The sequence below is a fragment of the Sceloporus occidentalis genome, unplaced genomic scaffold (assembly GCF_023333645.1).
Source record: "Sceloporus occidentalis isolate IW3139 unplaced genomic scaffold, rSceOcc1.0.p SCAF_11, whole genome shotgun sequence".
Classification (NCBI taxonomy): Eukaryota; Metazoa; Chordata; class Lepidosauria; order Squamata; family Phrynosomatidae; genus Sceloporus; species Sceloporus occidentalis.
The window spans coordinates 15,595,001-15,612,709 of record NW_028316991.1 but is presented as its reverse complement, the minus strand read 5'-3'; the positions used below and the strand labels follow the sequence as shown (position 1 = coordinate 15,612,709).

Here is a 17,709-nt window from a genome sequence, read left to right as displayed (position 1 = left end):
AAATGTGTGTGTGTAAATATATATATATTATTTTAATACTCAGTTCGCCCTGATCCGCCTGCCTGCTGATCACGCAGCGACTGGGAAGCAGGGGTTCTGTATCTCAGTTGTCTGATCCGCTACAGAAAAATGTATAATGTAGAAGGATCTCTCCAATTGCCTTCACAGTGCTGAGTCCTTAGAAAGCATTTGTTGGGCCGTGTAGCGCTCTGATCTCCCTGCCAAATGCTCTTTTATATATTATACATTATATCTCCTCTCAATTTATCTAGAAAAAAAGTCTATTCTGCTTGACAGTTTATCCAACCTATTCTTCTTCCATTGTGCCGTTATCTGTTTCTTTTCAAGGCTCCGCGTAAGAAATCTTACAAAAAACAAATGTTCTATTCATCCTTCTTGTCTGCCTTTTTAAAATAAAAAATCATTGGCGTTAACCGCTTGTTATGCCTCATTTATGAGATAAGGACCTAGCATACCCCTAGAGCAGGGGTGTCCAACCTGCAGCCCTCCAGCTGCTGCAGGACTACATCTCCCATACTCCTCAGCCAGCCCCTTAGCTGAAAGAGCATTATGGGAGATGGAGTCCTGCAGGAGCTGGAGGACCGCAGGTTGGACACCCCTGCCCTAGAGTCTCATGATCATGAGCCAGTCCACTGAGTTGTAAAATGAAAGTAGCTCGTTCAGATCTCATGTCCTACTTGATGACCTCATTAGGTATTGAGGTTGATTGCTGCATCACAATGTCCCATCCCATCCTTCTGCTTCAACACATTAAGCAATGGTGGGCATCTAAGGCTCATGATGGACCTGCATCCTGCCCCTCCACTATCAACAACCCCTAGGTGCACCTCAAACAAAGATGTCCTGCTTTCGGGTGATGTTTATAAAGAGACCAAGTGGAGATATGGGTAAAAAAACCTGTTTTTATCAAAACTGGTTTACAGTTCAGAGGAGGGATACTAACATGGCGGATGGTTTACAGGATAAAAATGACTACAAAAGACTAAATGGTGTCAATATGTTCGGCATGGAGGAAAGAAGAGATAGAGGAGATGCAATAGATCCCTTTATGCATTTAAATGTTTCTAACAATGTACAGGAGGGAAGCTTGTTTCAAAGAAGGAGAAAAGTTTTGCTTTCCAGAGAGGTTCATAGATAAATGAGACAGCCTCCCTTCAGAAGTGGTAGAGGCTAATACGGTGAGGGAATCTGAACATGCATGGGATAAACATAAAGCGATCCTCAATCTAAGACGAGATCAACAACTGATTTGAGTCTCTGCATTGGGAAAATGGGTAGACTCGAATGCTGATCTTTTTCTTATCTGCTGTCCAATTCTGTGTCTCCTTGTTTCAAGGCATACAAAATATGCTGTCCCTTTAACTAATATTAAATTGGATATTCTGTTATTGTCCTCTGTCATATGAAAAAAGCCTCAAATGGATCTGAGAAACCATTGTAGCCTTGATCCACCGCCCAGTCCTTTTGTTTGAGCACTGTATTATATGTCGCTTTTTTATTCTCTTTTATCATCTTAAAAACAGCCATGGAATTGGCTTTACTTTTTCACCCCTGTGCTTCTTTCTAGTTATATGGTGTATAATTCAAAGTGCTTCTTTGTCCATTCCTCCTATTATATCTATGGCAATTTCTACAATTAACTCCTTGCGAACCACAAAAGCCAAGAAGATTGACTGCATTTGACTCTGTAAAATTACAGATCAGTATTCCGTTACACACAGGGGCTTTGTCCTTGTGATACATTAACCCGCACACATTACTCAAGAGCCTTCTTTTCATTAAACCTTTTTTGTTTGTTTCTTGGGATATATATATATATATATATATATATATATATATATATATATATATATATATATATATATATATTATTATATATATATATAGGAAGAACGCGTCTTGTTTCCTTTCATTCCCTGTCTAATAACACCCAAGAGCTTGTCGGATTTTTTTTCTTTGATCAAATCCAATTTCCTCTTATTAATATGCCAAAACTAGATATTTTGTTTTTCTATTGATCCTGTGTTTTGATGTTCTGTACCTCGCGAGTTTTAAAGCCTGCAGCTGCAAAGCCTTTACTGAAGAATAAGCTGCTATGGACATTTTGTATTGAGCTAAGAATCTGTATAGCGGCATGATATTCAGAATAATTGCAACATAAATGCCTATTCTGCTTTCAGGCAATGGACCTGTTTACCTACACAGAACTCCTCTACACGGTGCAGGATGCTAGAATGTGTTTAATGACTTGCTCCAAAATCTCCCTATCTCACCTCCCTCTATTTATTTACCCCATTTTTTTCTCTTTCATTTTTTTCTCATGCTCTTCTCTCTATCTCTTCTCCTTTTTGCGGTCTCCATTCCATCCCATGTTCCCTTCTCCATTAACATCACCATCTCACTCCTGTTCCTTACTCACCTCTCTCAAGACTCGCATACACACTTAATTCTTCATCCTTCCCCTACTTTATCCCCCAGTGTAGACCACATCCACATAATAGGTTACAGGTAAACATCCGGTGAGCAACTGCACTACCACCTCCCATCGTGTTGATCTTGAATGTTGGACATTCTCCTAAACCACAGTGACGAGGATATAAGTATATCGCTTAGGTGCCTCATTAAGGGTGTCCATGGAGGGCTTTTAAATTCCAGGAGGGTTAACCAAACGGCCATTCTAGGATTAGATAGGACTTGCCAAAATTGAGGTACTTTGAAATAGTTGTGGGCTAATCAATATATGGCCATATATTGTGATGGAATCCCCAATATTTTGTTTTTATTTAGTGTTATTAGTGTTCTGCTAATTTTGTCATGAAAAGAAACATAATAGGTCATTTGTGTATGTAAATATGTAAATATCTGTATAAATCACAATTTCAATGGCAACAAGCATACCAACTCAATTTATGGTGGAAAGAATCTCCGCATGATCATTAATCTGCATTATGTTATCCCTATTTTACCAATTTGCTGATTGATGTGGATTCAGAGAGGCTTTGTAAGGATCGGTTAGGGAGAAGAGAAATTTTGGGTTAGGAAATCGAGGAGTTAATGCTGGCTCTGTCATTTACACAACAGATCCTAGCTTCCTTTAGTTTAATGTTTAAACATCTCCAAAACCAGTACATAGGTAGTGTTAATTAGTAAATTTATCACTACCCATTTCACCCTTATCACACCAGAGCCATAAGGCTTAGAAGCCTTACTGAGTATATCTTCTGGACATCCACTGGGAGCATGTCAATCTTTAGATGAGCTCATGGTTTGTTTTAAAGATTTAAAACAAACAAACAACAAAAACCACTTAAGTGTAAAACTAAACTAATCTGTACTTTTCTGTTACAGCGTAGAGGTGACACTGGTGAAGCGGGATGCCGGATGTATGTGGCCAGAAGTAATTGTAGGCGACAAACAAGGAGAATATGTTGCCGATCCTGTACAATGTGCTGCCATAGCTGAGCAGCTAATGCATCTAACATCAGATGAAATGGTGAGATTTACTATTACTATAGAGTGGTCTTATCTATTTAGGATTTTCTGCCCACATCTGCCTGTATTTTCAGTTTCTTTATGTGATAATTCAACCCTTGCAATAAACAAGTGCATGCAACGATTTTAAATTAATCCTTAATCTGAGGTTTTGTGTCATTATTCTTCCTATCCACTTATTTCACACCCTTTGTTAAATTGTAGTTGTTCTGTCGATCTTTCTTTCTAAGTCTATTTTAAGGAGAAAAGAGAAGTGTTCTGGTTGGAATTTATCTCCCAAGAACATAGATCCACCACTTATTATTAAACCAAATACCCCCTAAAGAACTGTGTGGGGGGCATTTGAGTTATCTGACTTAGGCTAAAATGCATCTTAACCTGCTTAAGTAAGATAAGTGACCAGATATAAAATCTAACGAGAAAAAAAAGAAGCATTTGTGTTTTCATCAGGGTTACTTAGTGTATGTGTGACAAACTCCCTAGTGACTTCACATCTTTGATATATATTGCCAATTGAGATCACAGGTCCACGCGTTTTCTAAGCGTGATGCCCGTTTAAACCCTTTCATTTGAGAAGCTCGGTTGGATTGGACCCTCCGTTATGTATCGCTAATGCAGAGAGATTGATTATTTCAACTCACTGCAACCAACCTACAACTAACAATTTAATATGTACTTTCATTTTTCTATCTAAAGACGCACACCAAGGGGTTTATTCACTAAAGCTAGGTACTAGCTAAAAAAAACCTTCCTACCCCACCACCTCTGAGCTCCCCAGCTAAGGGCAACAAGATCCATTGGGGAACCATTTGGATGTCATTCCGTTCTCCTCTTGGCACTCAAAAGGGTGCTTGGGGCAGCCTTGCCTTTTTAAGTGTCTGTCTAACTTTTGTGACAATTTGCAAAAGCAGTGATGTCATAAAAAGCCTTTTTAGACAGAGCTCACGTCTTTCCAACGGAAAGCCAAGCTTAGTTCATTCACCAAAATTACACACACCTACCAAACTTTAACGTTCCCAACAAAATTCCAAGTGTTACTTGACCCCTTTTCCATTTCCATGTGGTTTTAAATCAGCTTTTTAAACTTTTTTTGCACCTAAAGTGGGCAATACAACAAATTATATTTGAACTTTAGAATATGCTGGTACATTCTAAAAGTACTTTCTTCCCACTGTTGTGCTCAGGAGAACACTTGAAGATATACAGGGCTTGATTTCTGGTTAATGTGACTGTGCTACTTGGCAACGGGTAATGAGCTGCTCATGGTTTGGCGTATGTAATGAAATGTTAAGGACAGAACTGTCAATACGCTAGTGTAGTTAAGTTCCAGGTAATGTGATAATTTCTTCAAGATTGACACTTATAAAAGTAGGTATGGTAAATTAGAGACATCAATCTTTAGGTAAATTGGTTGGAATTAGTATGGAAGCTTGAATGACGAAACAGATTGTATCTAAAGTTCATACGAGGACCATGCATTCCAAGAGCAATACATAGCTGAACATTTTAAATATATAATGTAGAGGGTGGCATAAATTGTCACTTTATACTGTGTTAAATGTACCCTGGAAGGCAGGAGATCTTAGTACTTTTGAAATCCTCAGGGATTTAAATAATCCAAAGCGTTTAAATAATTACAAGAAGATGGTATTATTTGTCAATAAGAAATATCACGGCACTAGTTATTTAAAAAAAATATATAAAACTGGGACCCTCCCAGCAATTAGGAGAGACTCTGCCAAGGATAAATGATGCCTGAAGCCCGTCTCGCACCGTGAAGCGGTGTAAAGCTTTGAGGGTCTCCCAGTGCGGGAAGCATTATCTGTTCCACTCCTATTTTATTGTCAATATTTTTGTATTTTGGCTAATATACTATCTGCATGACATCATACATTGACCGAAGGTGTCATCGCTGTATGTTAACCCTGGTTTGTCCACACAGGTATGTGCAGTCGTGGGTTAAAACAAAACTACAGAAAAAGTTCTTTTTAATCTAACTTAGCTTTATTTTAGATACATCAGGGAGACAGCATTTATCGGGCGTTGCTTTGTAGGATTTTGTTGATGTATTTGATGTATCCCTCAGGGAACGTCATCTTTCTCTTGCGAATTGGAGCCGCCTTCTTCTTTTCGTAAGCCGCGGTAACGCCCTGCAGGTCACTTGATTGTCTCTTCTGCTTGTAAAATGAAGGCCGCCTCTTCCACTTACGCTTCATCTTCATAGCGATAGCACCTGGAAGCAAACTCCAGCTTTTACATGGATTGTGATGTCATGAGCTAAGGCTATTTTTTTTTCCCTTTTTTACACTTATGGATTTGAGGAATTTTTGCACTTTTCCTATCTTATTTTCAATCAACATCTCCCCCCATACAAAATGCATAGGTATAGATGAACAATCATTAGTATGATTTTTTTTTCACAAAAAATGGAATAAAAATAAGAAAGACAAGCTGATACTATATTGCTGTATAGTGTAGATATTTGACTATATACCATGATATGTTGTGATTTGTGTTATCATTATGTGGTTAAAATTTGACCATGTACACTTTTTGAATTATTTCTGTTCTCACCTAAAATCTGTATCTGCACGAGGAAATTTCTTCCTAAAAGTCCCACCCCAATCCAATGATCAAAAGAAAAAGGGGGAGAATGAACCCTTTAGGGTAAACAAATTTGTGCAAATGCACAAAGACTGCAGATCATCCAATAATAGTGATCAAACAGCAAAAAAATCAAATGTATTTTAAGAAATGGCTTAGAGTTCGCTACAGTATGTCTGTCTGCCTCTCTGCCTTACAACCAGAGTGATGCACAGAACACCGATGAGGGCATTGTGATGCACACACCGCTGACATCGGGCATTGTTTACTGATGTTGCCCTTGACAACATGCATGTGATTGGCTCCTCCAGGAGCCAAATGCACCTATTGGCTGTTCCCATTTGCCACTGGGCATCTAGAATTGTGTTTTATGGTGGCCTTTTTATGGAAATAAATAAAATAGACCGAATCTTAACTCCTCGGCATCCATTTGTACTGGACAAAGAGGACAGGCTCTGCCACACCGACACCCAAACACACGCACCAGCACAGGCTCTGCCACACCGACAGCCAGACACACCAAGACATATCCTGATGGGCTACAACAATAAAAAAATATGTCTTTGTCCCCTTGTGTATCACCCCAGCCAGCCCCACATTTTGTAGTTATGCACCCACCCCCCCCCCCTTTGGTATTAATCTTCCAGCTCACAACTGGATATTTGATTGTAAGGACATCTAAAAATCACCTAATAATATAAGTGGCCATATGTTATTGTTGTTTTCCCTCAATTATTGTTTCCTTGCCTGTAAAATATTAAGCTAGTTGACATCTCTAGCTGTTGATAGTTTCAAGAACAGCTTGTGGGTCATAGTTTAACCCCTTGCGGACCGGCGTTGGAAAACTGGGTCTTCACTTGAAGACCGCAGGTTTTTTTAAAAAATATTTAAATTCCGTGCTCGTGATTCGCTGCAAAGCGATCACGTGCACGGAATTGAGGGGGAGTGGCTGCTACGGATCGCTGGGGACACCAGCGTGTGTATCATCGTATCATCGATCTGCCGGTGACCTTTGACCCGGAAGTACCAGGTACGTCCCGGTCTTGATGGGGTTAAAGTTACCTGTTTGTGTACGCATTTGGAGATTCTAAACGTTTTTTATAAATACTAACTTGGAGTTAATTACCTTGACTTATACTCTTGATTTACTTAGTTTCTTCTATGGTTCGGTATCTTAGTTTCAAGAGAATCCGATGTTCTGTTCTTAACTGATGTTCCCCGTATCTCAGACATTACCTCCACTTGTACCAATGGTGCAGCCAGGGCATCGCATTCAATTCTTTTCTTTCCCATGTCTTGTAGTTGTTGAGTGGTATTTAAAACATAAACCCTTTTTGGTTACATTTCACTGATAAAAAGTACTGAAACAAATCAATGAACGTTGGCACATAGTTGGCTCAAATCTGTGTCATTGTAGAAAGTGTACAATAGACAAGCATAATTGAGTTTTACCTTTATGCAAAAATAAAGCAAAGTTGCTTAAAATACACACTGCTGATTTTTAATTAAAACAACAAAAAAAAAAGGATTAATGTCTGTGTTCACATTTTCAGAATCCAAATCCAGATGTGGATAAACCTCCCTGTAATGCCCAGGAATTGGAGGAATGTGACATGCTCTTTGATGACAGCACTAGTCTGTATAGACTGGATGGCGACAGCTTCAAGGCTACTCATGTGGTAAGTTTTTTGTAAGATATCAAAGTACATGAGCTTTTCGGTCCTCGGGATACCTTGTGAGTGGAAACCTTTGGGGTGATGAAAGCATAGGTGTCTAATCTTTGATTCCAGGGCTTGATAGGAGATGAAAAGCAACCCTGGCGGCTGCTGCCCTTAAATTATGTACGTCTTCTGTTTTGTAACATTCATAATTGGATTCCAGCTTGTAAATTAATACTGTATATTTTAGAAGGAAGATCTCTTGGTGGGGGCGTCAAAGCCCAATTTCCTTGTTTACATGCCATTGGTGTGTTGGGTTCCTTCAGGGTTTAAGACCTGAAGCCAGCCACTAGGAGCATTTTGAAAACGAAAGGACCGAATTAACAAAAAAATGTAGTCAGTAGCTACGTGCCAGTAAGTCTGACATCACCAATGGTTCAATTAATAGCAAGTATTGTTAAATCATTATCTAGTGAGTTTAGCGTTTACATTTGAAATAAAGGGATTTTACTTTTTTAAATATATTTATTTTATTGAAACAGAGCTTCTTTCAGTGTGAAAGACAGGTGCTGATCAAGCTATACCGTTTTGGTGAAGGCTTGAGGACCAACAATGAGAACATGATTTGTATATTTCAGTTGCAGTATATTTTAAATAATGCACCTGGATCGCCTCAAGATCTAGGAAGAACAGCTCTCTTTGTGAACCATAAACCCACTATTGTGGGTATTTCTCTAGAGAGGACAAACTGTAAAACAACATTATTCTATTCTATAATAGTGGCTAGGTGCTTTTCTTTCCAATGTATAAAATACAGCAGCCTCGTAACATTATCTTCTTTTATAACTCTTATCTATTACATAAAATCTTTCTTTTGTGCTGAAAGATTCAGGAACAACCCCAGAATTGATCCAGCAATTAACACAATAAATCTACGCTCAGAAAGATATACTTGTTAACATTTATTTGCTGTTTTATGAACCCTAAAATTAATTTATTAAAGGGTAATTGGAACATCTTGACATTTAATTTGAGTAGAACACAGGCTTATATCATGTTCTTTAATAATGTGACCATTGTTTTATTTCAAGTGATCCCACATTGCGCAAATATGAACAGGACTGGATTTTGTTTCTTCATAAAATCTTACTGCTTTGCAAATCAGTTGCATTTGGTTATTTATCAAGAACTACCATCCAAACAAATCCTATGCCACTGAGAATACGATTCCACGGAGAAAGCACTAATGCATGAATTTCGTGCAAGTAGATGCTTGACTCAAATTTTCTCCTTATATTTGTGCTAAAATTTACCCAGAAAAACAAAATATTTTTTATTGAGATGTGGAACTGAATATGATTTATTCCTGTACATGGTGTAATCTTGTTTTGTATACAATATCTTCCTCCATCCGAATATGCATTTTCAAAACAAGAATATTTATTGGATTGTAAGGAATCCATGCTTCTATGACCAAGAAGTGTCATAACTGCAAGCTAAAGGGCAGTCTATTGTCCAAACTTCCTTATCATACATGAATGCATTTTAAAGAATTTAGATTTCCTGCAAGGTGAATAAGGGAGGGGGGGGGCAGAATATCACCCAAAACGTATACAGGATTCTAATGAATGTTGCTATACCTGCAGGTTGTACAGAACTCTGCCTATGTATAACTTTGGTCCATTCGCTTTGTTTTAGCAAGATATGTCTTGTTGTAGTGTTTTTGAGAACTCCCACAGGCACAATTGTTACTATGACTCGGAATTTAAATAGCCAGCTTTCTACGTGCACACCCTTAGGTTCCACCTATTCTGTTCAATTTAATACATTTGTTACAAAATGCAGCATTTGAAACATCATTTCCAATGCTGTTTTAATAGTCAAAACTTGTGATCTGTTATACCATCTGAAAAATAAAATTAATATCACACACCCTACATAAAATAACCAAAAGATGCTTTGTCTTGGAAGCATGTACATGTGAATTACTGTACATCAAGTCGGTGTAAAATGAGGTATACCTCTACATCTTGTATATTAAAGAATCTCAACATGTATTGCTTGATTGGAGTCAGGAGTTGCCAAACCTGGAGTCCAATCAATGCAACAAGATTTGAGGTGTGTTTTATAGCTGCTTTGACTTTGCTATTCTCGAGAAATATTTGCGGATGTGAACCACGCCTCACAAAAAAGAAATCTCAGAAGACCTACAACCGAGAATGGTTGATTTGGTTAAAGCTTACAGAGTAATCTCAAAGAGTTTACATGTTAATCAGTCCACCGTTAGACAAATTGTTTATAAATGGAGATGATTCAGTACTGTGGATACTGCGCACAGGGTGTTCGGCAATGCATTTACAAAAGTTGCTACAGCTGGGTGGTGTTTTGCTACCCGAGGGTCCAACCTCATCAGCTGGGATGCTGGTTATTCTACAACTAGTGGGAGGATCTGTCAACCTGTAGACCTGTTACTATTGTCCTTGCTACCGCTTGTTACCCTTACTTGAACCTCCCGAATTTTTACCTTTGAATTGCTATGCTGCCTGCCTTGACCTTCTGGACCAATTATTAATTGTTTAGTATTTTGGACTGCCTTCTTTTGGGTGTCTATACTTCCTGCCTTAAATCTCTCAACCCAGCCCATATAGCTGCCCACACCAAACATCCTAAGAGTATGGCTGAGCTTAAGCAGTTCTGAAAACAAAAATCGAATAAAATTCCTTCTGAATGTTGTGTTTGTCTGATCTGCAGCTAACAGAAGTGCTTGTGTGAGATTATTGCTGCTGTTCGACCGGTTATTAAATCCTAGGGTTAACTTTTTTCCACCAGCATTGTGAATGTTTAATCGGTGTGTTCGATAAAGACATGAAAGATCACCATTGTTTGTGTGTTATTGTCTTAACCACATTGTGTTTCTCTGTACGTGTGACTTAGTTGTAGATCAGATCGCATGTTATGGACAATTGATGCAGAAATCCAGGTCACTCTAAAAGGGTTCATTTCCTTTTTCTTGTTTGAGGGAATTCAAACAGGATCATAAGACAAGACCAAGCACTGAACAAGTTTGAAGTTGAGCAGACTAGATGAGTTAAATGATTTGCCATTTATACATATCGGAATATAACAGTGTCATATATCGAATGTGAACGACAGTTGAGGAGCACATCACAAAGATAAAATGGTATTTATTCCTCTGTATTTTTGGAACAACAGCATACCTGCTGTAGAAGACATGCAAAGCTTTTAACACTAATGCCCTTTTAGTAAGCAAATTTAAAAAGCTAGCTTTTATAAGGAATGCATTTCACAACCGTAAATGAAAAATGTTTTAGGGATGAATATAAAACATTTTTTTTTAGTGATCCAAGAAGCTTTTTATGCATGGCAACTTGCATTCTGTGAGACAACGTAGGTGACTTCTAAGGAATAGAAGATTAAAATCCGATTGAAATCTTTTTATTCTGGTAAAGACAGGTACTGTCACATCATCACCATGAAAGCTATAGCAAACAGACTGCTTTATGAATGGAAGGATTATGATAAATGCCACGCGGAGGAAGATAAGCAGTAGAATACAGCTCTTAATATCCTGAACTAACGTAGATATGAAGATTTAAAAGAGCCACATGTTGTGCTGAGCATCATTATAACATTTAGAAAGGTTGCTTTGAAACAATATCCTTCCATTTTTTTCTACATCTTTTTTTTTCTTTTTTCTTTTTCATACAAGGTAATCGAGGAGACATTAACTAAAAAAAAGTGCCCAGTCAAATGCCTGGTGGACCGTTGGCCAAGAGCCTCCCATACTGGCCCGATCTACCACCCCAGCAGTCACCAGCTGGATATACGCCGCTGCACACATTTACTTAATTTGGTGACCACTGATCATAAGTGCGAGGGCCACATAGTCATGAGTCCAGCAATGATTTTGCCTCATTCTGTGTAACATGACCCGACATCCTAAGCAGCAAAAATAAGGGAATACATCCATGTATGTAGAGCTCTCAACTACAATTTCGTACATCTGGAAAATAAAACATTTTAAAACTAGGGGGAAAAAAATAGTGCAAGAAGACGAGGTGACTTTGATAATGATAGGATAGCCAGCGGTAATATATGTGGAATTGTGTTATAAAATCAAGGAAAGTTGGCTTTTTGTTTGGGTATCAATGCACACTATTTAAATGGTTTAACGGAAGAAGCAACTAAAGTTTAACTAGCAGTATAGACCAGTAAATGTTTACTAATGTAAGAAGTATCCCGGAGGACAAGCAACACACTTTATTGGGTTATACAGTGCTTTGAAAAAGTATTTGCTCCTTTCCCAATGTCTTCTATTTTTGTAACAATTAAGTGTTTCAGTTCATAATATAAGACAAAGACAATGTGGATAAACACAAAATGCCTATTTTACATAATTTATTGAAAGTAAAGAGTTAATCAAAACCTAAATGACCTTTGTGACAAAGTAATTAAACCTACTGAATGTGCCACTCTTGGCGGCAACAACTGCAATTGTTTGCAATAACCGCCAATAACTGTGGAGGAATTGTGTTTCGCTCTTCTTGAAGGAATTGTTTTAATTCAGTCTCATATGAGGGTTTTCAAGCATGGACTCCCTTTTAAACAACATGCCACATCGTCTCAATCTGATTTAAGCCAGGGCTTTGAGCCAGCCACTACAAATCCTTTATTTTCAGTCATACAGACCTGGACTTGCTTCTGGGCTTTAGATGGGTTAGATGCCCTGCTGCATAACCCAACTGCCCTTGAGCTGTAGGTCCGGACATTTTCCCTCATGATTTTCTGGTAGAAAATCGAATTCATGGCTCCGCAAATTATGGCATATTGCCCAGGTCCTGAAACGGCAAAGCAGCCCCAGCACATCACATTACCAACACCGTATTTGACTTTTGGTATGATGTTCTAAATTCTGACAAACGTGAGCTTTTGTGTTTTTTTTGGTCAGCAGTGGTTTTCGGCTTGCTACTCTCCCATTGAAACCTTTTCTGTACAATATCTTATTGTTAACAATGACCTTAACTGAGGCAAGTGCGGCCTGCAGTGCTCTACAAGTTAGTCTGGTTTCTTTTGTAACCTCTTGGGTAAATCATCAGTTTGTTCTTAGAGGACTTTTGTAAGCCCAGCCACTGTTCCAATTGTTCTCAATTTGCAGATAATGGCTCTCACTGTGGTTTGCTGGAGTCCCAGAGCCTTAGGGATGACTTTGTAACCCTTTCCAGAGTCCTACTGGAAGATATTGCATCATGGCAGAAGGACTAGTGGCAAGGAGGGTCAGTTGAACTAATAGTGGGGTTAGGCAGGGAGACCAGTAAAACCAACACACATCAGGCGACTTGAAGGGATGGGCACAGGCTGCCAAAGTTAATCTTTATTATAAGCAGCTGCCACATGCTGATCCCCTCTCTACGGTCTTTCACATGGTTCACTTTTGCTATTTTTATACTATTTTAGTATACTATACATCTTCTTGTCCTATGACAATCGCATAGTTGGGTGTAGCAGTCGCTGATGTAGGGGTCTGTTTGGTAACAATCACATTAAATTGCCCAAACACTGGAGTGCCAGCCGTGCGCCATTCTGGTGTCCCCTCTTCGATTGTGGAGAAAACTTTTCTGTAGTGCAGCTCCTCGGCTCCAATCTCTACCTCCATGACGATATCAAGAAATTAAATCGGAAGTGCGATTCAGCCCATGCAGCAGACAGCCCAATCAAGTCTGATTGCTACCATGGTAACAGACACCGGGTGGGGGGGATTGCTGCCAGCTGATCTTTTGTGTGTTTAGTACAATTACAGAATGTAAACCCTTACATATGTGTGCCTAGAGTAGTGCTATATTGTGTAATCTGACCTTCATGAGCTGCGTGTGCAATCTACATGTATGTAGGACCACATCTGTTGGATATATTTCGGGGAGGGGGTAGACTTTTATGAAAATTATCAAGTTTAACTTAAATTGAATATTTGGTTTACTGGAAACATGTGCCTATTTGGGGGTGGGGGTTGTGTTGCAAAAATAACAATATATCTCATACGTGTCGATGAATAGCTTAACTTGTCATGAAAAAACAAATAAATCGGTTTCCATAGTTAAATTGTGAGGGATGTAACAGTTTGTCATCTAACTGTAATTGTAGCAAAGCTCTGAGAACTGTCCCGACTCCAGGCACTTCACTTTCACTAAATGCGACTTAGCGGTTAACTTGGCATCACTCAACTCCAATTCAACAGATGCAATTTGGCACAACTCAATACCTCGATGCACTCAACTCCAACTACTTCAACCTGACAGCAGGTCTGTTTGGGATGATGTGAATTAGTTGGGTTAACACGAGCTTGACATTGTCTGTCTGTATTTAGTGATTGACCCCAACTGAGCATGTTATTTATTTATTTTTTAACGTAGACCTAGAATAGTGCACATGGCCGAATCCATAGTGAAGTTCTATGTGTTTAGTATTATATTTTACGTTACATTTATTCTGTAGTGATGTGACAATATTTAACAGATAATTTAAATTTACAGACCTAAAAGCATTCTGGTACAGAAGAAGAAGAAGAGGGCACTAGTCTTGTGAGTTTACTATTAGGCCGTTGAGGGAGAAGTGAGAGGAAAGGACTTCTCGGGCGAGTTGATGGTAGGGACAATGATATGGAGAACTCTGTTGATCTTGCAGGTGAGCCTGGTTGCTGTTTGGAGGTATTAGGACAGAATGTTTCTTCTCCAAATAGGTGGGGTTTTAGCAAGCATTTACAATTAGAGTAGGTAGGCAAAAGTCTAACAGAATAGGGAGTAGTACAGCACGGGTGAAATCGTGAGCATGCGAGAGGGAAGATATATTAATAGAAGAAGAGAGACACAAGCCATGGGAGGAACAAATAAGGCGGTTAGGCTAGTACTTGGATATGAGAGCAGAGATATAGGGAATGAAGAGTTTTTGAGGGCTTTGTAGGTCAGGGTTAAGAGTTTGAATTTAATTGTGAACAATATAGGAAGCCAATGGAGTTACTGAGATAGTGGGGAAGCAGATGGACGATAGAATAGAAAATGTATTCATACAGCAGTGTTCAGGAGGGATTGGAATAAAAAAGCAGGAGAAGTAGAGACCAGTTAGTAGGAAGTTGCAATAATCCAGGCAGGATATCACAAGTTAATAGATAGGTATTTTGCTTGTTCCTTGTTTGAGGAAAGCACAGATTTGAGGGATGTTTCTAAGGTGAAGGTGACTGGACATAATTGCTACAATTCCTATGAGCCTTGTTCAGCTATAGGCTACCCGTACCTTTTTAAGCAGACCTACTTTAAATAACATCCCAGCTGTTGTTGAGCTAAAATCTCATAGTGCTCAGCCAGTATTATGGGAATAAATGTATAGATTTAATGTCTGACCAGCATTTCCTTGAAGGAAACAGAGATTGAACAGTATGATAAATATCACTTGTATAATATAATTTCCTTAATCATCATTCGAACATCACCTTGGATCATGAAGTTGTACTTTAATTTAGCTACTGATTAGGTACTCCTGTTCATTACAGATAAAAAGGTAACATTATAGATAACTCGGAGCCAGGCTCCAAACCAGAGGAACATACCATGCAATGTAAGACGTCAAGGCATGTTATAGGTTAATGTGCAGAGAAAAAGCATCTGTACACAAAATTTTGCCTTACTGCATCTCTCGATTATAAATTGCCCTTTTTATCTTTTTTTTTTTCTCTGCTCTTTTTTGCGTGTCAGCAGCAGGTATATAATTGGGTGTATCAAAGTCTGCGCTTGTCTGGGAATGTTACAAAGTTTTCAGTTTCTGAAGTTGTCTACAGAAGTCCTCCATATTTGCAAGAACTGTAACGCAATTGATTCAAAGTTCTGCTAAAGCCTCAAGGGAACGGTGGAGAAGATCAGACTAGCGTTCACTTTACATCGATCACTCTGGTTTTAGACTTTTTTTATTTATTTTATTGTTTTACATAGAGTTGCCTGCTAGTCGTCTTAGGAGAGAAAACGGAGTGGTTTTTTTTCCTCAGCATGGCGTATACACAGTGAAGAGAAATCCACAATACACTCAGTACATCAGAGACTCCAGGCAAGGTATTGCCAATACACCATTCCCTACGTAGAGAGGAGATCGTGCGTTGCCAATTGTTAATGTAAAATGATAACAATATAATAATACTTATTAATATAACAATTGTAAATTCTCAGGGCCATCTTCTTTTTCTATACTAGAATTTCTTAATCTGTGTTAATTTGATATACGGTCAGTTTAAATTTAATTGTTGATTTTCACTCCTCACTATTGATATAGTGCTATGAAATCTGCTGTTGCTATATAAATAATTGTAATGCAAAGTACATTTTCTGCTCATTTTCTTGTTATGTTTTTTTTCTTCTCACGTAAGCAACTTTAAAAAAATATATATATTTTTTATAGAACTTTTTCCTTTACTATCAAACTTGTCAAAGATATATATATATATATATATATATATATATATATATATTATTAGCAAAGATGTTTTGTTATTGTGAATTTCAGCCAACCGCCATGGAATTCACCAAGTTATGGATATTTTGGGCATGCATCCAAATATCCACCTCCCTTGTAAATTCTTTACTAGTTTGGCTAGAAACATGGCTCCAACAAGCAGTTTTCAAATCACTAGAGCTTTGCTGTTTTAGTATTGAATCACAAAATATTGACAAAATGTATTTTTATATATTTTTTAGAATAAATGTTTTGTTCATTTACGCCCGAACATTGAGGATGCAGTTTTGTGTTTATTAACTACAGGTTTTACACTTGTGTGGCGTTTGATTCTTGTTAAGAAGTTGTGTCTTTGAGCTGTCTTGCTGTTTCTGAGATCACTTTGAAATAGAAGAGCACAGAAGTCTTGCAGCACGCCTCGCATCCAAATAGGTTCGATCTCACTTGATGTCAGGCACCACATCATCGGTAAATCTAGAATTAGTGGTCCCGTCTATTCATCAGTGCTGCTTTTTGACAATTAATATTTAATCTGAAAAATGACACGCTGAATGGCACTTAAAAAGAACACAGACGCTGCAATTTATTCTCCAATTCTCAAGTGGACTTTTCCGCTCATTTCTTCTCATATATGTCAAGTTCAGAAGTTGTAATTTCCCGTCCAATCTAAAACAAATTTTTTACAGAAACTCCAGGCGTCTTTCCATGCGCATTAAACGAGGGGTTTATAAAGGTTCGAAACTTCTGTATTATATATTTCTTTGTCTCTTGAAACTTTGGAAATGTTGTTAATGCTTCTGGAATGCTTTGGGTTACTATTGGAGTTGTGTAGCATATTAAAAGCTATTTTAAAGATTTTTATTGGGCATAGGATGACGGGAGTTGTAGTCGAGTCCTTCGGGCTCCGAGTTGTCTTCTCACCAAACAGTTGTTAATATCAAAATATTTGAATAAATAGAATGAATCTATGGATCCATTTACAAGCGATGCACCGATAGACACACACTTTGGCTTATTAATTAACACAATCCCTGTTCTTTATCTAATATTAGGGTTCAAGCAAACAAAAAACTCTCTAAGCTATTTTGCTTAGCCCGCTAGTTGAATGGATGTTTGCAGGTTCTGACCAAAAACCTTAGGGTTGAGCAGCCCCTCCTGCCACACAGGAATCTCATTAATGGAGAACGCCTTAAGCTGCTTGAGAGTCTCATTGGTTTAAAATGTTGCGCAATCCCACTGATTCAGCTCCTTGGTAAGCAATATAGCCATAAAAATTAGATAGGACTCACCAAACTTGAGGTACTTTGACGTAGCAGCGGGCTAAACAATATCTGGCCATACAGAGTGCTGAAATCCCCAATATTTATGCCTCAGATATGTGTTTTTTGAATGGTATTCGCTGGGTATGGGCTGAATGCTGTTA

General features: G+C 38.3%; 1 protein-coding gene across 1 annotated transcript in view; it reads left to right on the top strand.

Annotated features, from left to right (window-relative positions):
• The window catches only part of LOC149305630 (nudC domain-containing protein 1-like), a 70,369-nt gene that overhangs the window by 45,445 nt on the left and 7,215 nt on the right, over nucleotides 1–17,709 (top strand). The window contains exons 7-8 of the mRNA XM_089477259.1: nucleotides 3,370–3,514; nucleotides 7,671–7,796. Coding sequence (XP_089333385.1) covers nucleotides 3,370–3,514; nucleotides 7,671–7,796 — 271 coding nt within the window. The remainder of the gene's footprint in view (nucleotides 1–3,369; nucleotides 3,515–7,670; nucleotides 7,797–17,709) is intronic.